The sequence below is a fragment of the Eptatretus burgeri genome, chromosome 13 (genome assembly GCF_056783735.1).
Source record: "Eptatretus burgeri isolate ZD-2024b chromosome 13, Ebu_testis_v1, whole genome shotgun sequence".
NCBI classification, from domain to species: domain Eukaryota; kingdom Metazoa; phylum Chordata; class Myxini; order Myxiniformes; family Myxinidae; genus Eptatretus; species Eptatretus burgeri.
This window is the reverse complement of record NC_140973.1, coordinates 758,296-782,612: the sequence shown is the minus strand read 5'-3', so window position 1 is coordinate 782,612 and position 24,317 is coordinate 758,296. Positions and strand designations below refer to the sequence as shown.

Here is a 24,317-nt window from a genome sequence, read left to right as displayed (position 1 = left end):
TTGGATGCCCTCTGGAGGATACTTGGTGTTTGTGGGGTGCTACCAAAACTGATCAATCTGATTTCTGAAGTACACTCTGGCAATGAGAGTGCTGTGAGGTGTGGTGGTTCCATCTCTGACTTATTTACAGTTGTTACTGTAGTTCATTAGTGGTGTGTGCTGGCCCACCACACTTCTCAGCACTTGTATGGACTGGATGTATGAGAGATCAAGCTGCGGTGCATCGTTTGGGAATGTTAGGATCTCTGATTCTGATTTCACAGATGATGCAGTCATCTTTGCAGAGACGTGGGATATCCTTATGGGGACGCTCCAGGTGCTGAATGAGGAATCGGAGCTGCAAGATTACGGGTGTACTGGGTCAAAACTAAGATCCAGAGTATCAATGACATCTTGGATGCTGCCATCTTCTCTGTACCTGTTTGTGGTGGGGATGTTGAGGTCACAGAGAGATTGACTTACCTTGGCAGTGATATTCACGTCTCTGAATGTTGTGCACCAGATGTCAATATACGTCTGGGTCAGGCTTGGGGAGTCATGGTTTCACTGGATCATGGGGCGTGGTGGTGACAGTACCTATGCAGTAGGATGAAAGTCTCAGTCCAAGTCCTTGATGCTTCCAATCTTGCTCTATGGATGTGAGACTTGGACTCTGAACAAGGCTCTGAGATGGAGACTTAACTCCTGTGCAATGTCTGTTCAGAGAATCCTTGGCTACCGCTGACCTGACTTTGTGTCCAACGAGCATTTGCTGAGAGAGACTCAGATGAGATACATTACCTGTATAGTTCGTGAGCATCAGCTACGGCTGCATGGACATGTGGCTCATTTTTCTGATGGTGATCCTGCTCAGCAGATTCTCTCAACGAAGGCATCTCAAGTGGGTGGAGGAGTCCACGCCTCGTAGTTGCAGGAAGTTGATTGGCATCTCAAGAAGATGGTGATGGGCAAGGCATCTGCCTGGGGGATGGCCAGACGGAGGCTTCTGAAATACTGGCAGAAAGTTCATGCAGCAACGCGCATGATTCCATACCTGACCTGACGTGCAAACATCATGTCAGGACGTGGAAGGAGCAGTGACAAGGTTTGCGCTCAGGCTAAGTCACGTTCTTCCCGTGCCATACTGCAGTCTTCCATGGAACGTATCCAGAGGCTTCTCCGTGACGGCAACTACGCAGAGCATATCAGTGCAAGCACTCAAGTCTGACAGCTGTGCTCTGATAGTCTGCAGAGATCCTGGAGCTCATGATAACAAAACACCTTCCTGGTTTCCTCCATGTCCTACCCTCCTCGCTTTGCACACCCCACACTCTCTTTGCTCCCCTTCTGCCATGGCCCCTCTCTTCTCCCTATCCTCTTCCAACTGGTACAGAATCCTGTGGTGAATCAGTTGCCTTCAAACTAGCTTTCTCATCCTGGAAGGAAAATCTGACAGGGCAAACTCAGATAATTCCACAAAGCCCAGAAGTGTGTCCACTCTCAAGAAAGCCAGAAACCATCTGGCCAACCTCAAGGGTGATCTCTCAAACCTGTCTTCATCAAAGACCTAGTGGCAGTTTCTCAAGTCCATCTCTGGTGTATGCTCCCCCTTCATCCCTTCAAAATGGCACCACAACCGACTTCGCTTGTGAGATTGCCGAATGCCTCAATTCTGCGCTTTCATCCAGACCTTATGTACCCAACCCCTCACTCCTAGCACCAACCCTCTCATAGCCAACTGCTCCTGGATACTGCCTCTTTCCCACGAGAACGTTTTTGGCAAACTAAACTTCGATTCTGCGACAGGCCCAGACAGAATCTTGCTGCTCTGCTGCTCTGTTGCTCTGTTTTCTCCATCATTCTCTCTGGGTGAGTTTCCATCTACTGTACATGGAAGTGAACAAACATCAGTAATACACAAAAATGGATCCTCTTAACTACAGGCCTATTTAGCTTGCTTCCAGTTGTAAGCAAGTTAAAATAATCTATTATTGCAGTTCATGATAGCTTGTACCTGTTGCCAACCTGGAGCCTGCGAAGTAACTGCTGAAATCTATCTATCCAGGTTATTCCCGACATCTTTGTTCCTTTCATGCTTCTTTCTACTTTTTACATTTCTCTTTATCGATTCTAATTCTTGTCGTTTCATTTCTTCCATCTCTTCGACTCAATCTCTCTCTTTCTTTATCCATCTGTCTCAGGAGAAGTGTATTTTTGCAGAAAGTTTACTATAAGGTTCACTTGGCTGCATATGGATGGGTTTGAGGGTAGAGCAGTAGCAGCTGAAACCCGAATCCGATCCAGGTTCCTCCTGATGACACCATCTTCGCTCTTTACTTCTTCAGGTTCCTTCTGATGACTCCAATGCAGTATTCGGTTTTCCATTTGATTCACATCAAATCCTTCCTCTTCTCCAATGGCATGATCTCTGATCATCAATTCGGTTTCAGACCCCTCTTCTACCCTAGATATGCCGTTTCCACTCTCCCAATAATAGATGGAAGCCTTCAATCTCAGATATGATATCAGGGGGTCTCTCTGGGCATACCTCGAGCTTTTGCTGGAGTGGTTCCCACATTGATCTCCAAACTCTCTGCTTATGTCATTCAAGGACACCTCCTTTCATGGATTACTGACTTCCTCCACTCCTATATTCAGTGTTTAGCTCATACTGGGATCCTCTCATCTCCTATCCTCTCCATGTCAATCCTGGAGTGCCTCAAGGCAGCATCTTCGGCATCGTCGTGTTCCCAATCAACAACGATCTTTGATTCCAGGGAAAATGCTGGCTATCTCTTTGCCAATGATTCCACCCTCTGCCATGTCATCTCTCATCCTTCAGACAGGCAGGCAGAAGACTCTTCCCTCTGCAGACCTGAATAAAATCAGGAGCTGGTCCAACACTTGGAATATGTGTGGCATTTGCAAGGATTGAAAGACACTCACTGTCTCTCTGAAAGGGCCGTTTGGCAAATCCTCCCATCAACTGCACTGTGGAAACAAACCATTTGAAGAGGTGAAGTCACTCAAACTTTTGGGCCTTACCACCAACCACAATCTTTCTTGGGCAGACCATATTTCTTAGATGGCCTCCAAAACCAGCAGACGACTGGGCATCCTTCATCGTGCAAGGCATTTCCTCAACTTCTTCAAGCCAATCTGAATTTTCAGCAAACTACAAGGGCTTCATTTACAACTTGATGGAATACTGCTCTCACCTTAGGGCAGGCACCACTGGCTCACACCTTGCCCTTCTTGATGCAATGGAAAGCAAGGACCTCCAAATCATTGGGATATCTGGTGGTGAAGCAGAGTGTCCAGGCATGTTACTCTCACTTTGCAGACACATTGGTGGCCTCTCTGTATTCTACCATCTAATTGTTGGTCTTGTACCCTCTGCCTTCTCTGGGCACTGTCACTCCCAAGTTTCTGCAAGGTGCACATGATCTGCCAGTAACTTTCTTTTTGGTAAACTCCCAAAATCAAGGTTCACAGGTCACCTCCACTCATTTGTTTCTCTTTACTCTCACCTGTGGAACCAACTCCCCCAGTGTGTTCAGTCACATTCTTCCCTACAGAGCTTCAAGACCACTGTTCACCACGACTGCAGGTTATCTTCCATCGATACTCATCATCTCTTCTACCCCCAAATGACCTCCTTCCAAAGCACTCCCATTTCCATGTTTTTGTGATCTCCCACTCCCATTTTCCTCCTCCCCGCTCTGGTCATCCCCCCTCCCTCAGTCTTTTAGTTTATTTGTTACCGGTTGATTTGTTCCTTTTCCTGTTTCATTCCTGCTTTCCCCTTCGTTTTCCTGATGTGGTTCATTCAGCTTTTGTGAAGCTTGTTCACCACCATGTGTCCTTCTCCCCTTCCCCTTGATCTCCCTCTCACTTCTACTGTGCTGTTGGTGTTTCTCCCTTTCCATTATGCTCAAGCTATTCCACAAACCTCAATAATGTATAGAAAAACAAAATATATGTAATGCGAGGGCTTTCTTCCTCCTCAAAAGGTCAAATTTGGAATTTAACATATAAAATATAATGGTCGTTGAGAATGATGGTAAATTAACTGCAATCAAAAGATAGACAAATACATTAGAATTTTGTTGCTCACTGTAAACAAGAAGACAATGGTCGAGCCTTTGATCTCACCTCCAGGATTTGGCATCCAAAACTCTGCAACTGTGATAATGGAAGACCCGGCCCCTTTCGCCGACATGACCGCAAGTAAGGCTCACCAGGTCGGCTCTGCCATACAAACATAAAGATGAAAACATAGTCAAGTGGCATCTCTCACTTGCCACAATAATTGACATTTAGAAAATCATAGGGAGCTGCTTGGTTGTGAAGTTGATACAGCCTTGTTGCACAACACTTACGGGTGTGAATTCATTTCCCACAGCTTTCCACAGATAATTTCCAGTCCTGCCATGATCTCTCAAACTTACATGCAGATGGTCAATTGCAGCCTTAACTAGAACAACACTCTTCAACGTCGCCAGATATGCTTACGCCCACATTACATACCTGCACCAAGTTTGATTTAAATCGCTGAACCCATATTCAAAATACTAAATAATTCTGGCTGCCAGACCATGCGTCCCATCAGGTTGAAAATTAAAACATGCAGTCCCCATCAATACGAGATCATAAGTGTGATGTTTCACGTCGATTGATGAAGTGGTTCAAGAGAAATAATTTTATGAACATTGTCGTTCAATCAAATATGGCTGCCAGACCATGTGAAGCATCCATCCATTGGGACTTTACTCTGTACAGAGCGTCGGTGTTGCCAAAGCGGTCTCTTGGGCTATTGGGCGCAATACTGGACAGGTCACAATTCTGATGCAGGATACTCGATCTGCTCAATCATCCCAGCAAACTGGAACTCATTTTGCCGACCTCGGAAGGACGACAGGCAGAGTCAACCCCACCTATAGTATTAATTCAACAGCCAAGCGGGATTTAAACTCGACCCGAGGATCCAAAGCCTGACACCATAACCATTAAGCCAACTACGGGCATAGACCATGCGACCTATGAATTATTTGTGAACGCCCTGGTATCCCCAAGTAAACAGAGGGAACATGTGGATGAAGTTTCCACTCGATCTGTCAAGCTGTTCTGGAGAAGTATATTTTTAAAGGTTTTTTTTGAAGAGAAGTAGTTTATTCTCCAAAAACTCATAGCTGCCAAACCATGTGACCTATGGCATCATAAGTGGAGAACTTTTTGCTCCTCATGGATAGGCTTTTTGGTTCCCAATGGAACTTTTGAAGGTTTTTATATTAAAAACAATATGGCTGTCAAACTACATGACCGATGACATATGGGGGAGAAAAATTGATGACAATTTAGCCCGAGATGACGCTTAATTTTTCATAGTGATCGTATAAAGCATTCGACATATGCAATTATGACATCACAACGAAGCCACCTCTGACATTAAAAAAAAACCTTTCCCAAGGGGAACATTTCATATGTGCAAAGTTTCAATTTTTCCATGGAGCAGTTTCGGAGATACAGTGAACCAAAGTTTTTCATTTTTTTTTCAACATGGTTGCCACACCACGTGACCTATGATGTCATAATTATCACTAAAACATTCTTCGTGAGTATTCGCACCGATGGTGATGTGGAAGTAAAATAATTAATCCCATATTGTGAAATGTGTATAATATGCTAAACAAAAAATTTATGGCCTCTCATACAACAATTTATGGCCTTTGGTGATAACAAAGCTCTGTGGATCACATGACTATCGCAAAGCATTGGTGTTCTGCATTAATCATCCTGAAACAAGTTTTTTTCATCGTTTTATTGGTGCTCTGTTCACAAATTACATACTCATTTCTTATTGTATGCTTTCAAATGCTTTTAAATAATATGGACGTATAAAATCTGTTGTAAAGCATTGTAATTGACTAAAGTCATTTTGTCACCATATAAGGAATTGTTTGCCAGAAAGCATCATGGGTAAAGGCACCACCTGGAGTTGAGGATAAAGCTTTAAAATGCTTGCAGCATAAAACATGCTTATCAGGTTCTTGACAAAGAAGCAAAGGCAGACCTCATGAAGCTTGCAAATGTGGATCGCCCTCGGCTTACGAGTTTCTTTTGCTCGTCTCAATGTTTGCTTGTAAATAACAAACCACACGTGAGTGGGGGTAGAATCCCTGGTCAAACATACTGTGACCTTGATAGATCCATGTTACGGTGTAACATATCTTTAAGAAACTTAGGACCATTGATTGATTATATATATATATATATATATATATATATATATATATATATATATATATATATATATATATATATATATATATATTGGTTGCCTTTCGCAATGTTATTTGATTATTGGTCCATGCTTAGTCAAATTAAACGTGGACCCCTCTCTTATATTTGCTGTGCTGATACTTCAAAAAAATATATATTATATATAGTTGTGGTTATACAAAACCGCATGCCTCTAAGGCAGTGGTCAGGAACGTGTGGCTCGCGAGCCAGGTGTGGCTCGCGAGCCAGGTGTGGCTCTTTTGATGATTGCATCTGGCTCGCAGATAAAATTGGAGTTTGAAACTTTCAAAGCCCAATAATTCTCGTGGAAGCTTTACCTATAGTTTGAATGGTGTCGTGCTTCATTCACGTGCAGGGCTGAAGCGGTTTTTGTTTCGTCCAGTGATGCGGCCGAGGCGACTTGTGATTTCGGTTCCTCCAATGACGTGCCGCCGCCGAGATGTGTCACGGAATTCATCTCGACTAATCACGCGCCACCGCTGAGGCGACAGCATCCCAGAGTCGGCCGGCCGCGCCGCACCTCACCTCTCGAGTAGGTCAGCCCGTGCGCAGGCCAGCCAGACTCACTTGGGTCAACATCTCCCTCTCTCTCATTTGCTCAAAGCTAACCCTTCGACGAAGAAGATGGCGAAAAGAAAAAAAAGACGAGTATCGTACATTTCAGGACGAATGGGCCGAATAATTCGCCTTTGTGGAGAGAGCAGGTTCTGTGGTGTGTCTAATTTGCAATGACAAAATTGCATCGATGAAACGGTCGAATATAAAGCGGCACTTCAACATGCGCCATGCTACCTTTGCATCAAAATACCCTGCGGGAGACAGCAGAAAGAAAGCGTGCCAAGAGCTACTGAGCAGGGTGCAAGCCAGCCAGCAGCAACTCCACGTATGGACCCGGCAAGGTGACTATAATTCCGCCAGCTTTGCTGGATCTTTAGCAATAGTGAGGAACGGAAAACCATTCACAGATGGCGAGTATGCTAAAACGTTCATGCTGGATGTAGCCAATGAACTTTTTGATGATGTTCCAAACAAAGACAAGATAATCAAACGGATACAAGACATGCCTCTGTCGGCAAGAACTGTTCATGATTGTACCATCATGATGGCAAACCAAGTGGAGGAAACGCAAGTGAAGGACATAAATACAGCGCCGTTCTTTTCCCTGGCTTTGGATGAGTCAACAAACGTAAGCCATTTGTCGCAGTTCAGTGTGATTGCAAGATACGCTGCTGGTGATACACTGCACGAAGAAAGTCTTGCTGTTCTGCCAATAAAAGGGTCCACAAGAGGTGAGTATTTATTCAAGTCTTTCATGGAGTTCGCTCAAGAAAAAAAATCTATGAATGGATAAACTTATCTCAGTGTGTACTGATAGTGCTCAGTGTATGGTGGGGAAAAACAAAGGATTTGTGGCGCTTCTCCGTGAACATGAAAATAGACCCATCCTAAGTTTCCATTGCATTCTACACCAGGAGGCACTTTGTGCTCAGATGTGTGATGGGCAGCTTGGCGAAGTGATGCCGCTGGTCATTCGTGTGATCAACTTTATTGTTGCCCGAGCCTTAAATGGTCGCCAGTTTAAAACGCTGCTGGATGAAGTTGGAAATAACTATCACGGTCTGCTTTTGCACAGCAATGTGCGTTGGTTGTCAAGAGGGAAGGTGCTTAGCCGTTTTGCGGCTTGCCTGAATGAAATCCGGACTTTCCTTGAAATGAAAGGGATTGAGCATCCTGAGCTAGCCGAAACTGAGTGGCTCCTCAAGTTTTACTATCTCGTGGATATGACTGAACATCTGAACCAGCTCAACATGAAAATGCAAGGCATTGGAAATACAGTGTTATCCCTTCAACAAGCCATGTTTGCTTTTGAAAACAAGCTGGAGCTCTTTATCATGGATCTTGAAACAGGTCGTTTACTACATTTTGAAAAACTGAGACAATTTAAAGATGCATGCACAGCAAGTGAGCCCACTCAAAACTTTGATCTCCACCAGTTAGCTGGCTTCACATCCAGTCTCCTACAGTCATTCAAAGCACGCTTTGGAGAATTTCGTGAGCACACTCGTCTTTTTAAGTTCATCACCCATCCAAACGAGTGTTCACTGGACACAGCCGACCTGAGTTACATTCCTGGTGTCTCCGTCAGAGATTTTGAAGCAGAAGTGGCTGACCTGAAGGCCTCAGACATGTGGGTGAATAAGTTCAAGTCACTGAATGAAGATTTGGAAAGAATCGCACGACAGAAAGCGGAGTTGGCGATCAAGCACATGTGGACAGAAATGAAAAAACTTCAACCCGAAGACCAGCTGATTATCAAAACTTGGAACACGCTTCCTGTCACATACCTCACACTGCAGCGTGTGAGTATTGCTGTATTGACCTTGTTTGGATCTACGTATGCATGTGAGCAGTCATTCTCACATCTTAAAAACATTAAGTCCAACCTACGATCACGTCTAACGGATGAAAGCCTCAATGCTTGCATGAAGCTTAACCTCACCAAGTACCAACCAGACTACAAAGCCATCAGCAAATCCATGCAGCACCAGAAGTCCCATTAATGGTGAGTATTATAACAACATTATTTAAAAGAATAAATTCAGAGGCTTATTATACTCACATTTAGTTGAATTCGGTCTTAAAATATATTATATGGCTCTCACTGAAATAGATTTCCAAATATTTTGCTTTAATGGCTCTCCGAGTCAAAAACGTTCCCGACCCCTGCTCTAAGGCAATGACACCCAACATACAGTGATCCCCAGGCAGTTATTTTGTTAGGCTTAGTGCAGTCAGACATTCCCCTCATGTCTAATGGGTTAACAGAATGAAGTGCGTTGTGTGGGTCTTATAGCTAGGTCTCATAATGAAATCTCTATCTTCTTTTCAATTCTGATTTCCATCCAACCCTTTCCTTTTATCAATGATACAAATCAAGCAAGCAAGCACACATACACGATAACAGACACCCGTGCAGCCCTGTGAGAGACTCACCACTAACACTGTACAGGACGTGCGTGGCGCACCCTTTCATTTGAATCTGCACGCCCATTTACAACAGCCCATTTACAACCTTCACTCACCGGGAACTCAACACCTCAACTCAACACAACCATCAAGATCTCCTGCACATGAGAAAAATCATCCTGTGCCTCCACGCACCTTCGCATAGATACAATTCACCACCAAACAGGGACGTGCTGCGTGGCCCAGGGCACTCGGATCGTATGGCGCGAGGACGGGCCAAGCACGTTAACAGCACGGCGCGTTGCTTCGGGTTGTCACCCCACCCTTTTCCCGGGGCTTACAAAAGGCAGATCGCGAAGCCGTCCGCCCTCTCTGCACTTCCTCGCCTGCCAGCCTCGCCCACTTCTCCGCCTGTCTGCATCGCCCTCTCCTTCGCCCACTCTTCACTGCACCTCGTCTGCCTGTCGCTGCATCTACACTCGGGGTTGGTGTGCGATGGACGTTCTTCTGGACCAGTGCGGAGCACACGTTTCCACGAGCCCCGGCAAAGTGATTAAGCAGGAGATAACACGCCGACTCTTAAGGTGGGATCGCTCAAGCGGAGCGTTTCCCAAAGCGTCCTGGGTTGCGCGGTCGACCGAATGCGCCAGATATTGCAAAGCCATTTTCTCATCTGCTCTCCTTCCTTCTGGCTATCTAATCTTCATTGTGTTTGCGTGTGTTTGCGTGTGTGTGTGTGTGTGTGTGTGTGTGTGTGTGTGTGTGTGTGTGTGTGTGTGTGTGTGTGTCGTAGCATAAGTTAAGAGTGTAGAAGATATAACGGGATAAGTCTGCTCTGTATCTGCTTTTGTAAATTGCTTGCCCTTTGTTGCACCCCACAAATTCCTTGCTATCCCTGCTATTCATAATAATAAACCCTTCACTGTGCCACATACCTTTCCTTGCTTGATTGTAAACTTACGCTTTGTATAGAAATGTTCCCATCTCGCTTTTGTCTTTTCCTTCATTGGTCCAGCATGGTTCGTATCCAAGCCGAGCCGGGACGTTATCCCCCAACGATCTGTTTTCCAGCCGGTTCCGTACGTCTTTGGCAGTTACGCTCAGCTGCATCTGATCTGGTAAGGTGATCCAGTTTGAACAAGGCATACCGAGGGCGTGTCCCCTGGTAATTAGATCACGTGACCATGAGGTAACCTGTGTCCAGAAGACGGAGGACCCTAAGTCACGTGGTGGAGTTATTGGCGTTCACGATCGATTGGCGACCGCCGCGTCACAGAGTTATCCGTGTGCGACGGCCTGCGATTCCAGAGAGTCTGGTGGGAAACCGAGGTAGCTCCCCCCCCCTTCCGCCCACCCCAGTGGTCTTCTCGCCCTGACCCCGGGTCCGCAACAATATATATATATATATATATATATATATATATATATATATATATATATATATATATATATATATATATATATATATATATATATATATATCCCACCTCAGCTACCACTCTTTTCATCATCCCTCAACTCTCCAGTCTGTGAGCAGCACTCTTTTTCATCATGCCTACACCATCAGCGACAAGTATAACCTGCATCGCAAACTCCGCCATATCACAAATGTCCTTAAATTCAACGATAAATTATCCAGCTCACAAGATCATCACTAAACCACCAAGAACTCGTGATCCAACACCGGAAGCAAGAGCACGTTACTTTTCTCTTCATTGGACGTACATCACACCATATACAATAGATTCTCAAAACTGCTAATATAACTACACCATCACTCGACACAAGCTTGAATCTATTCTTCACACCCATAAGGACAGAAGGCTTCCTCACCACCATCCAGGTGTTTCCCATATCCCGTGTGAATGTGGCAAAGTTTACATTGGTGAAACTGGCAGGACGTTCACCACTAAATTCAAAGAACATCAGGCACATAATAGAAGGGAAGGGGAAAAAAAATCAGCAATTGTCAATCATGCACAGACCAAAAATCATCACATATTATGGTCAGATAGCAAACTTATCATATCCATCAGTCACTGGCACACAAGGAGAATCAGAGAAGCTATGTAGATATATTTACATCACACGGTCCCTCAAGAAAACAGGATACCCATTAGCGATATCTAGCTCTCCCTTATTAACAAATCGACACCGACAACTACAGCTTGCAATACACTGAGGGCATTGGACTATGATGAGCAAAATGTACCGACCAATCGGTAACATGCATTCAACAGATAATCAGCACCTCACAATAACTAGCCATTCAGCACACCATAATAATCAGCCAATGGTGGATGAGGAGTTGCTGTAAAAGCTGTATTCATTAGTTCCAGTTACTTCCTCCTGTCGATGGGCAGAGCATGTTGCCCCAAATGTTGAGGCCTATTTTATTTTTTAAAGTATAAAGAATGTAAATACCGAATTTAAGAGCTCATACATGGTGAAAACCCTAAATCTTTTAACTTAACAGTAAACCCTTGTTTTCCACGGGTGGTTCCTATAAACTCGTGCGTAATGAATAGGGCGGCCATTCATCTAGTTTTATAGAGGACAGTCTGGTTTCCTGCTCCTTTGTCCTCTGCCCTCCTCTGCAACCGGACACCTTTTTTCCTCCATCTTCCTCTTGAGCCACCCAAACTTTGACCCACAATTTAACTTTTGATCGTCAGTTTTCATTGGTCAATATATTTGTCATTTAATTTATCCCAAGTTTGGATTGGTTGTGCGAATGCAAATAAAGATCCTATTTGCCGTGTTTCCTAATGACGTCTATGTGACGGTTATGACTGTTGCACGACCCTGTTAAACGTTTGCCATTTCCTAATGACGTCTTTACATTATGGCTATTGCTTGACGTTGTTAAAAGTTTGGATGTACGAAAGATTCGGCATTGCGGAAACTGTTTTTTGCTCTCCTGAGATGAAAGAATGCCAGATGAATGAGGAGAGGTATCTGAAACTGTTCAGCACGGCCCAGACACCAGGAGACAGCACTGTATGTGATGAGTGTCTCAGTTACCACCTACACCACAGTTACCATTTATTTTCTGGATTGTGTATTTTCATAATCACGGATCATGAGTGCACTTCATTTATTTATTTCTTTGCCCGTTTTCGTATCCGTCTAACTTTTGTCTCGGGGTTTCCGTTTTATATGTCCCGTGCCTTCTTAAAATGAACTACAGGTAGTCGTCTACTTACGACTGCGATAGGTTCCGACTGATCGGTTGTAAGTCGGCCAACCTTTATTTTTAGCTTTATTTATAGTGTACAGGCCTATTTATAGTGTACAGCCCTATGCAAATATTACCGTATGTATATTATACTGTATAATGATATAATAATCATCTGTAAGTCATATTTTATTAATATTTTCTTTGTTCAAGTCAAACACTGCACCACTACAGTACAATTGGTTGAATACCGTATTTGCAAAAACATACAAAAATACAACACATGTTATTGGTCACTCGTGCTTGGCTGTGGATCCTCGATTTTATCAGCCAGGGCAGCACTTGGGGTAGCCGGAGTTGTTTTTTCGTCAACATGGTGAGCTTTGTCTGAATGGTTTGTTTCTTTTTCTCCTCATAAATTTCACGATACGGACGAAAAACATCGTGTGCCATCCGTTCAATCCTTGCAAAGCGTTCAATATTTGGGTCCATTTTCTCAAAATGTGAAAGAACTTTATTTAATAAAGATAAACCTTCTGATAATTTCTTAGTGGTGAATTTCCTTTCTGGCTCCTCCTCCTCTTCTTTCGCCGCTTCTTCTCTCCTTTCTTCTTCCGCCACTCCAGGTGATAAATGAAGAAAGGCTTCAGCTTAAAACCCACGATGTTCCCACCAAGCAGCAACTGTTTGATCACCTGCATTTTTGTGGCGAGATCAATGGCCTTTCTTTCCTTCTTGGCAGGTTGAGGAGTAGACAAAGATAATTTCCTCTTGGTAGACATCTTGGGGATGACATCTTGAGACATCTTGAGACCATGTTAACACGCTAGCAATGGCGGGCGCTGGGGCGGAAACTGAGCAGTCTGAGTGGGCGGAGACGCGGAGCATTCTGGTCGTAAAGTCGTAAAGTGGTCGTGGTCGTGGTCGTAAAGTCGAACAGTCGTAAGTCGCATAGGTCGTAAGTCGACGACTTCCTGTATTCCATAAAACCGAGTTTCGTGTGGTGACCAGTCACTCTGGATTTTGCACAGGAGAAACTATTTCAGCAGAGGCTTTAATAGTAAATCCTGAGAAGGAGGTTATGTTTGGAAATGTTCAGTTAAAGAGGCCAGCCGGTTGAATTAACAATTTTGATATGGGGAGGGGGGGGGCTTTACACCAAAGAGGTCAACGATTGACTGTATCCTTGCTCTTCGTGTCCTCACCGAACGCAGACGAGAGTTTCGGCGCTTGCAGCCTATGTTGATCTCTGTAAAGCGTTCGATTCAGTGAATTGGGATGCCCTCTGGAGTATTCTTGGTCTTCGTGGGGTGCCACTAAAACTGATCGATCTGATATCTGAACTCTACTCTGGTACTGAGAGTGCTGTGAAGTGTGGTGGTACCATCTCTGACTTATTTCCAGTTGTTACTGGAGTTTGTCAGGGGTGTGTACTGGCCCCCACACTTCTCAGCACTTGTATGGACTGGATTTTAGGGAGGATGTCGGAAAGATCAAGCTGCGGTGCATCGTTTGGGAATGTCAAGATCTCAGACCTTGATTTCGCAGATGATGCACTCATCTTTGCGGAGACTTTAGATATTCTTTTGGGGGCCCTCGAGGTGCTGAATGAGGAGTCGGAGCCGCTGGGATTACGGGTTTCTTGGGTCAAAACTAAGATCCAGGCTTTCAATGACATCTTGGATGCTGCTGTCCTGTCTGTGCCTGTTTGTGGTGAGGATGTTGAGGTCATGGAGAGATTCACTTACCTTGGTAGTGATATTCATGTCTCTGCTGGCTGTGAGTCAGAGGTTAATAGATGTCTGGGTCGGGCCTGGGGAGTCATGGATTCACTGGATCATGGGGTGTGTCGCTGCCGGACCTGTGCGGGAGGACGACAGTCCGAGTCTTCAGGTCCTTGGTGCTTCCAGTCTTGCTCTATGGATGCGAGACTTGGACTCTGACCAAGGATCTGAGATGGAGACTTAATTCCTTTGGTACCAGGTCTCTTCGGAGAATCCTTGGCTATCGCTAGTCAGATTTTGTGTCCAACGAGCGGTTGCCGAGAGAGACTCGGATGAGATTTGCTACCTGCATGGTCCGTGAGCATCAGTTACGGCTGTATGGACATGTGGCTCGTTTTCCTGACGCTGATCCTGCTCACCAGATTCTCTCAGCGAGGGAGTCTCATGAGTGGAGGAGGCCAATGGGCCGACCACGTGCCTCGTGGTTGCAGCAGGTTGACCAGCATCTCAAGGAGATGGGGATGGGCTTGGCATCTGCCTGGGGAAAGGCCAGACGGAGGCCCCTGGAGTACCGGCAGAAAGTGGACGCAGCAACGCGCTGTTCTGGCACACGCTCCCATACCTGACCTGACCTGAGGGGGGGGGGAAGTTTATTGACATCTGCGCAATTTTGTCAAAGTGCAGGTGTTTCTACAACTTGGCCAAGTTTTTTCAGACTTTCCAGTACTGGAAAATGCTCTCATTTTTCTAGGAATTTCAGATGTTTCAAGGACTGTGCGAACCCTGAAAACATTATGCACGGATTATGCCAAAACTTTGTGGATGAGTGACAAGAACAAGCCTATTAGATTTTGGGTGAGGTCCAAATGCAGACCCTGCCTATCAGTAGGATACAAAACAAACTGTTCAGCCTGGTGGAGGTATACGCTCTACAGAGTGCCGTTCCAGTTCGGGTACCAAGCTTTCCAGATTGGGTAACCTGTTGTTATTCTTTTGCCAAGATTTTGCTGGTTTATTTCTTTTTAAATTAATTTTCTCTGCAACCACTTGGTGGATTGACACAAAAGGTTCACTACAGCAGCAACCACTCATGTAGAATGCTTAAATGACAATTATGACATCATTGGTCATGTGGTTTGGCAGCCATATTGGATGGACCATAAAAAGCTTTTTTAAAACAAATAAATCTCACCCAGAATGGCCTACCAGATCGATCCGAAACTTCATACACACGATCCACTAGCCTTTGGGGATACAGGGTGCAAATTTTAACCTCATGGGTCACATGGTCTGGCAGCCATGATTTTTTGAAGAATAAACCTTAAAAAATAACCTTCTCCAGAACGGCTCGACAGATCAAGGGGAAACTTCATTTCATGTTCTCCAAGCCCTGGGGATACCAGGGTATCGACAAATAATTCATAGGTCACATGGTCCGGCAGCCATATTGGAGTGAACAAAAATCTTTAATTAAAAAAATATTAAAAATTGCTTTACCCGCTTCATAGATTGATGTGAAAATTCAATGATGATTTCGTCATCATGGTGAATGTACGTATTAAATTTCAACCTGACCAGATGCATGGTCTGGCAGTCAGAACTATTTAATATTTTGAATAAGGCTCACTTGGCTGCGCATGGATCGGTTTGAGTGTCGAGAAATAGCAGCTGAGCCCCAAATCCTATCCAGGTTCCTCCTGATGACTTCATCATTGCTTTTTAATTGTTCGGGTTCCTTTTGATGACTAATGCAGGAATGTACCTATTTGGTCTTTCATTTGATTTATATTCAATTTTTTTTAATCCCATTCTGAATTCAATTGAATAAAGAGGACATCATGGGTCAGGTGTCCAATCAAAGCAGAGTTGTATCAAAGCGGGACGTCTTGGTATTCGGTCATCATTGCCAGCAGTTATAAAGTGGAAGTTATAGTTTAGTTTGTTGTTATGTCTGTGTGAAATGATTGGTTGATAATCAAGGTGGTGTTATGGAATTAGGGTTAAAGCGAAACCATTTATGAGGATTTGGAAATCAGGTATGTGTTAAACCTATGAAATTCTCAGAGCTAACAATTATAAGAGCCATACCCGAGGGTGATGAAAACTGCCAACTAAAAACATGCTACGATATTGTAAAACTGCCACAACTTCCTCAAGATTGTTGACGATTCCGTGAACCACACACAGCATGAAAATCTCACAGTCAGCTGTCAAACAACAGAGACATGACGTCACACGTCATGCTCTTAAATAAAAAGCCCACATTACAAACCATTGCAGTACCAATAAATTAGTGGAACGTTGTTACTTATAAAATGGCCTAACCTTGCAGAGAAGGTCACGCAATGCTCCAGTCTCATTGAATGGCTGTACAAGCAATGCAGATTTCTCACCAGCTTCAGCCAGGACAATTGGCTGCAGATGTGGATGCTGAGGAATAGGAGGGTCTGTTGGAATATTCATGGTCTCAAAGCTAGGTTCAACAAAATTATTAAGGTATAAATGGATTGAAAATGCTCAACAGTCATAAACCATACACACTGTCAACATGAATTGGTGGTGGAGCAGAATGGAAAATGGTGTCGTTTCGAGTTATGTGTTGCTTCTGTGTCAATACCGAAATATTGGGGAGAAGCTTCAAGGCTGCTTGAAGATCTTTCTGAGAAAGGTAGCTGTCAGGTCCAACTTCTGCCTGTCACAAACACATGAACAAATAAAATCACAACAGCCATTAAAAAAGGTACAAGCCAGCAATATCAAATGAGATATAAAGTATAAAACATCACATCTGATACAAATACAAAAATAAATCATTTCATTGGTGATGAAAATCAAAACTCAAATGATTTTCCAATGAAAATTATTCTGCCAGTTCCATTCTTCCTCTTCCAGTAAATGTTTCCGTTGAAGTGTCAGACGATTAAATAGTTCTGACAACCTTGTTGGAGAGCTGATCAATTATTAAAAGGAAAAACGACCGTCTGTGTGTCCGTCATACTTTAATCAAAAGAGTTGATGGTGTCGTCGAATAAAAAGAGGACCGTTGGAAAGCTTTTTACCCCGCACACACAAAGCGAAGAGTGGGGTTAAGCAATTGATTCATGTCCGTCCATCTGTCTTATCAATTTATTTCAATCAAGTGTTATATTTTGAACACGAATCAGAAGACAAGTTTGCACTTTTACTGTATATTGGCTCAGAATTCATCCCGATTGCACATGCGCAGATAGGAGTGAGATAATATTTCTACTCTGTCTGCCTGTCAACCAAACAAAATTGAAAATCATTCCAAACAGGAAACGTGTTTTAAGGACGTCATAATGGACACGTACAACAGGCAGAAATAACTAATGCAACGTGTTTGATAGATAGGGTGGTGCAATAGCCGCTGGAGAAAATGGTGGTAAAACCCGGAATTAATTAACTTAGATGCCTTTCAACCTTTATTTAAATTTAATAATATACTTGAAGACTCGACAACACAAATGACCTTCATCATATATAATACTTCCAAAAACCATGCTATATGATCGATATATATAGCAGGAGAGGACGGGCAGGTGGGAATGTGCATAGAGTGAAGAAGAGGCCGCCAATGTGGCGATGTACGATGCCGATCAATCAGGCCTCCATCTCCTAAATTGCGATGTTCTTTTGTTACAGTGCATAAGGGTGGTTGTTGGTTAAGACTGATTATGTTGTGCTAAACTTTCGGATTTTTTTCTTTTAAACAATATTTCAAATCATCATTTTATTAAAATTAAGGTACAACAAGGCCTTGCCGTTCATGGGGTATTGGGATGAATTTATTGAGGAAAAGTTTGCGGATTCACCTAATTATTTAACATTCCCACAGAACATCCTTGACTCCCTCAAACGCTCCAACATGATCATCACCCCAATCATCTCCATAAACTCATCTTTGTAATCACCATTATTTGATCAAATTTATTATGTTTATTAAAGTAAAGTTTTATGATCTCAAAAACTCAAGAAAATAAATATATTGTTGTGGTTACCAGATTCGCAAACCACCATTCAGGTCCCTTAGGTGAGGTATCTCGGTAAGTGCATGTGTAGTTAGGCCCAAACCCGTTGTCTAGTGGGAATACATGTCATTTATACGTGCTGCGACTCTTTAGGATAGCCGTTTTTCTTTTACTATCTTTATTTTGGACCAACCGCCATGATCACAACCACAACATCAACCACCGACCACAACCACCGCTTCACCACAACCGCCACGACCTTCACGCACACCTCACAACCGTAGCATCGCCACCGTTCTTGCCCCGCTGTGGGTACCGGTGTTGGACTCATGCAGAACGCGCGTCGAACAGCGTGTACAAAATCACGGATTTTGTGCTTCAAAAACGGATCAAAACGACACACGCCCACTTTTTGCCGTCCAATCGGTGAGCGAGGGGCGAATTGCCCCCGCCCCAGGGCGATCGATATATGCAAATTTGTGGATCAAAAAGCCTTCACGCCCACTTTTTCTCGGGCCAATGGGGAGCGAGGTGAAAGGTCAAAGGGAGGGGGTCAAAGGCGAAGTGACGGGGGGATAAAAGGACGGTGTTCGTCAGTCACCAGAGAGGAACGAGAGAGTCAGCAGAACGAGGTCGGAGAGTCAAGAAGAGGAGAGTCGGAAGCAAAGGGTCAAGACTTCGCGGGCGGTGGAGCTGCTCGTCGTGTGCGTTGGAGTCGGAACGGAGGGGACGGAGCGGTGGAAAGGCGGCGACACCAGACGAGGGGGTGCTCGCGTCGTGCAGGAAGCTGCACCCAAGGGAGGCCGACAGCGCGACCTGGCCGAGGTGGAGACGCTCGTCGCATATAATAAAGATCCTCTATACCCCGAGCATCAGCAACCCCCTCCTGTTTCCCCCCGCGCTGAGATAGTGCGACCAAGGGGGCCCCGTTCCCACCCCCTGCCAGGCACTGTCCACGAGGCCCGCGGGTTGCGGGGCCATCGCCGCTCCGCGTCTCATCACCAGACGGGTAGGCCCGACCCGGTCTCGGCCTCAGGCCGCCTCATTCTTGAGGCTATTTCTTTTCCTTGGTTTTGGGTATGTGTTGTCGGCGCCGTCTGTGAAGTAGAATTGTATAAGTGTTGCCGTGTGCTCGGTAGTCGGTATTAGCTCTGCACTGTGTTTTCACTTTTATGTTTGCTTTTTGTGTAAATGGAATTGTGTTTTCTTTTTTGTGTGCATTTGGTGGAATTGTATTTGTGTGCTTCCCGTGTGCCGAGAATAAATGTGCTTTATTGTTGAACTGTTCTCCCGCTTCGCTTCGTCTTTTCCTCCATTGAATCCCCATCTTGCTTCACGTAAAGGGTTGGTAGTGGGCTGAATACGCCCGATAATTAATCGAACCGTCGAGGTCGATGATAACACCGCTCGGTTATTCTGATAGTACGGAACGGGTCGCTTAAGTGGCCCGTGTCCGAAGTCAACCTGCGGCGAGGTGCGATCGCCCGGTCTACCCTCCGCGTGGGTACTTAGGTAGTTCGAATTTGGCGAGCAACCCTATCCCACGCGGGGGCTGATTGGCTCGATCGCGGTGAGACCGAAAGGTCCACCCGTGACTGGTTCCCGGCGTTAGTCCGAGAGGGTCACGACTGGATTGTCCGTCCGGTGGGCGACGTGCCGCGATTCGAGTTACGTGGCCGTCGCACGCCGGCGGGCGCGGAATCCGCAACACTGGTGTCAGGTCGTGCGATGCAAATTCATCGCCCTCCTCGCGGCACTGGTATTGGAGAACAGGAAAACGGGCTCTCCTGTCTCCGGCTAAATTCACGGGAATCGGTCCAGGGGTGAGAGAAGCGACCCCCGATTCCCTCCAAATTACGAGCGAGCTAAATTAACCCTTCACGAGAAGCAAGATTGCGTCTCAAGGCGAGCGGGTGCCGGGTGGATTAGGTATGTGTAATAGTAATGTAGAATCCATGGCTCAGGACGAGATCACCGTGCAAGAGAAACCCGTACCAGAAGGTTGGGAAAGGCATCGATGCAGTTCATCTGGTCGGTTTTTTTATTATAACCCCACCGCAAAATGTAGTCAGTGGGAGTGGCCAGGGCAGGTGACAATACAGCACGTTATGGAACTCGTGCAGAGCATAAATGACAAACTGGATTACAGGAATGCCGAAATGAAAGAAAGGAACAACGAAATGAAGAGAAATACGCAACAAATGGAAAATAAAAAAATGGATGGAAACGCACTCGAAGCGAAAAACCAAATGAAAGAAATGCGGGGTGAGATGCAGAGCATGGGCAATAGGCCTGCAGGCAGGCATTATGGCAATGGCGAGGAGCGAAACGCGGACCACGGGCGAGAAAATGGCGCTGCCACGTGCTGGGACGAACGAGCTGGGGGGGAGTGCAACGGCTGTCAGGCCCGCGGTCGGGGCGGGCGAGAAAATAATTCGGGAGACGTGTAAAACGAGACACGAGGTAAAGAAGGTATTAGAAAAATTAAAAGAAAGCCAGGAGGAGACAGAGGAGGGATTGAAGGTCGAAACGGTGGAGTGTGAGAAAAGACTTCAAGACATGACGAAGAGAGTTGATAAGCTGGGACTGGAGGTAAAAACGGAGACAGAGGAACTGGGAAGACGGGTAGAAAACCACAAGCGCAAGCCGGAAGAACAGTTCGAAGCCAAAGCAAGGTCGGAGGGTGCGGAGATGAGAAAAGAATTGGAAAAGAAAGTTTCTGAGTTACAGAAACACCAAAACAAAGAGAGGGAACTACAAAACGAACTGAGAGTGTTAAAAGAGGAAAGGAAGAGAACGGAAAATGAAACTTTAAGAAACCACACTGTACAGATCGAACAGCTGGAAGCGAAGGCCAGACTAAAGAATGAGGAACAAGAAAGAGTAATGAAGGAAGAACGAATGAGACAGGAGAAAGAAATCAGTCAGTTGAAAGAAATGACGAGATTGCAGAAGGAGGAACAAGAAAGACAGTGGAATAGAAAACTGAAAGAGTATGAATTTGAAACTGAACGACAAAAGGAAAAAAATAGGTTTGAATACGAGGAGAAAGTAAAGGAGCAAGGAATGAAGCAGGAAGGAGAAATCAGGAGATTGAAGGACACAACGAGATTGGAGAGGGAAGAACGAGAGGAACAATGGAATAGAAAACAAAAAGAACATGAATCTGAGGTTGACCAATTGGAAGAAAAGCTGAGGCTGGAGTACGAGATAGACAAAGAACAGCGAATGAAACACAAACAGGAGATTAACCAAATGAAGAAAACCATGAAACTGGAGAAGGAAGGACAGGAGAGGAAACGAGGAAGAGTAATGAGACAGCAGCAAATGAAACACAAAAAGGAGATTAACCAAATGAAGCAAACCATGAAACTGGAGAAGGAAGGACAGAGAGGAAACGAGGAAGAGTCGTGAGAGAACAGCGAATGAAACACAGGAAGGAAATGAGCCAATTGAAAGAAACGATGAGATTGGAAAACAAAGAGCAGGAGGAACAGTGGGAAAGAAAACAACAACTCTATGAGTGTGAAATTGAACAACTAAAACTGAGGGAGAACGAACAGCTAATGGGGCTCAGAGAGAAAGAACGACTCAGATGGGAAAGGAAAAGGAACCAGGAAGAGACAGAAAAAAGGAACCAGGAGAGAAAATGTATAGAGACACGGGAGACAGACAAAATAGAGGAAAGACTACACGATAAAGACGGGGTAAGTGACGCACACACACACACGGAGGTAGTGGAGGATAATGGGGGTGAGCTGGCGGACTGGGTGGGGACCCAGTGCGAGCACCTGGATGGCCTCCTCCAGGAACGAGGGGAGGGAGTCTGCCCCCTTGAGGCGAGTCACGACCAGGTGAGTTCGGTCGTGCTTTGCGAGGTTGAGGGGACGGGTGCTGTGGACAGGTGCACGGAGAGCTTGGGGGGTATAGAGGCCCCGGAGACCCTTGTGGGGACACGGATCCCCAGTGTGGTTGTCCCTGTGTGTGTGTGCAAGGCGGGGTGCGTCCCCGTGTGTGGAAGCGACCCCGTGTGTGAATGGTGAGGTGGCGATTGTGCCAGGGTGCGTGCTTCCCAAAACGGCCAGTGTGAGTGAGGCACCGCGGGTTAGTGCCCCCGCGTGTGTGGATGAAACGGCCAGTGTGGATGAGGCACGGAGTGCGAGTGAGGCACCGCGGGTGAGTGCCCCCGCGTGTGTGAGTGAGGCACGGAGTATGGATGAGACACCGCGGTTGAGTGCCCCCGCGTGTGTAAGTAGTATGGTTTGTGTGAGTGGTGAGGCACCGTGCGTGAGTGAACGGCCGTGTGCAAGGTCGCTGTGTGCAAGGGAGACCGTGTGTGTGAGAGAGCGGTATGTGAGGGAGATGTCGGTTGGCATGCGGGAGCACGCAGCCGCATCTCCCGGTGTGAATGTGATGGTGTGGACTGTGTGCGTCGTAACACGCAGGTGTGCGTGGGTGGAATGGAGACGACGACGGCGACAGAGGAGAGAAAGCCGAGTAGCGGCTGTGGTTGTTTCGAGGACCGTGCCGGGTTCGCCCAGCAGTGAGCACGCGGTTCGTGCTGTGCAACGCACGAGACCACCACGTGCTCGCTTGCGAGAGTGAAGTCCCGGTCCGGAAACGCACGCGGTGGATTTGCCGATCCCGCGGACGGACAAAGTTTAGGCAGGTAAATGGATTTGGACCGGACGGGTTCTCCACGCGATCGTGTGTGTTAAGCTCCAACGGGCAAAGCACATGTGTTCGCGTGGGGAACCCCTCGAGACATGGGGCTTGTGTTTTTTTTTTATGCGCACGGTGACGTCATGGCTGCACGTGGGGTTGGAATCCGGCAGGAGGGGTATCTCTGCCGGATGGTACCGTCCAAGGAGGGACGAGGTGCACGTGCAGCTGCATGACGTCACGGGCAGGTGCAAAGTGCGCGAGCTCTGAGTTGCCGCGCTGGCGCTGCGCATGTAGAAAAAAAAAAAAAAGAACAAGCCTCACTTTCGGGTGCAAAGGATTCCTGGGCAAGGGGTGAAAGACCCCCTTACCTGGGCACAGGATGGAAACTAGTTAGGGGGAAGGGTTAGCATAGCTAGACCGACTTCATGGGGCAGGGGTAAGTCCTCATGGAGTCCGTGGAATGGATTAGTTAGAGGGATTGTAGCCAGCTTTAGGTTGGGAAATAAAATGGGATTAATTTGGAGACAGTGACAGACTTGTGAATGTGTAGAGGGGACGTAGCTTAGCTACGTAGAGTTAAAAGGAACGTGCTATAGTGTAAGGGACGACGTGGGAGCACGAGTTAGTTAGGGGATGTAGTTAGGAGGATGGCAGAGTTCAGCGGTGTGTGTGTTGAAGAGTTGGAGAGTTGTGAGGTGAGTACATGGTGAGTGAGTGAGGCCAGCGGGCCTGTGTGTGTGGAGTGAATGGGGAATGCATGGTGCGATGAGTGATTGGGGGGAGGAGTGACTCCCGCCCAAGGGACCCCGGGGTCACTGTAGAGTGAGTTAGCTGGGTTAGTCAAATTGAAAAATGGAGGTCGTTTTGTTGTTGGTGGGAAAGTAGGCTCGAGACCCATTTGGAGGGGTGCAGGAGCCCTGTTGACGGGCTTGGGAGCGTGGCTGCGAAAGGTGAGTATCGCTGAGTGGGTACCCCGGGCACCAGGCTAGTCGGCCGCTGTAGGCCATGGGCCCATGGGGGGCCGGGATAGAGTAGTGGGCACGGGTGCGCCTGCTTGGTGCGGGGGCCCGGGGCGCCATTAGCCGCGTGGGCAGTGTTGTGGGCACGGGTGACCCTCGGAAAGGGGCCCGGGAGGCCGGCCTGCCACGTGTGCGTTTCAGGGGAGGTGCCATGGGGGGCACTCCCCGGTGTTAGGGAGCTGGTAGGCTCGGAGGCAGTGTAGTGCCCGGGGGTGCCATAGCTGGGGAATTGGCAGAGGGTCGTGCCTGCCAAAGGGAGCCACGTGTCCCAGCCAGGAGACCGTGTGAGGGCACGGAGAGAAAATTGGGGGGCGAGGCCCGAAATTGTGAGGACACCAACACAGGCGACGGGAATCTGGGTTGTTAGAACCAATAGTTTAAGCGAGAGGCGCTTGTTGAAAGCCCCGGGGTAGTTTAACAGTTAAATGGTTAGGGTAGATTAGGAGATGTACCCCTCCGCACCATCCATCCCCTCGCTGTCGTTGTGGGCCGC

The 24,317-nt window shown here is 46.3% G+C and overlaps 1 protein-coding gene across 8 annotated transcripts in view; it reads right to left on the bottom strand.

Annotated features, from left to right (window-relative positions):
* The window catches only part of PXK (PX domain containing serine/threonine kinase like), a 190,389-nt gene that overhangs the window by 130,876 nt on the left and 35,196 nt on the right, over positions 1 to 24,317 (bottom strand). For all 8 annotated transcript variants that reach the window (XM_085850750.1, XM_085850754.1, XM_085850753.1 and 5 more), the window contains exons 7-9: positions 16,769 to 16,843; positions 16,477 to 16,581; positions 4,135 to 4,230 (exon numbers count right to left, since the gene is read on the bottom strand). In XM_085850750.1, coding sequence (XP_085706876.1) covers positions 4,135 to 4,230; positions 16,477 to 16,581; positions 16,769 to 16,843 — 276 coding nt within the window. The remainder of the gene's footprint in view (positions 1 to 4,134; positions 4,231 to 16,476; positions 16,582 to 16,768; positions 16,844 to 24,317) is intronic.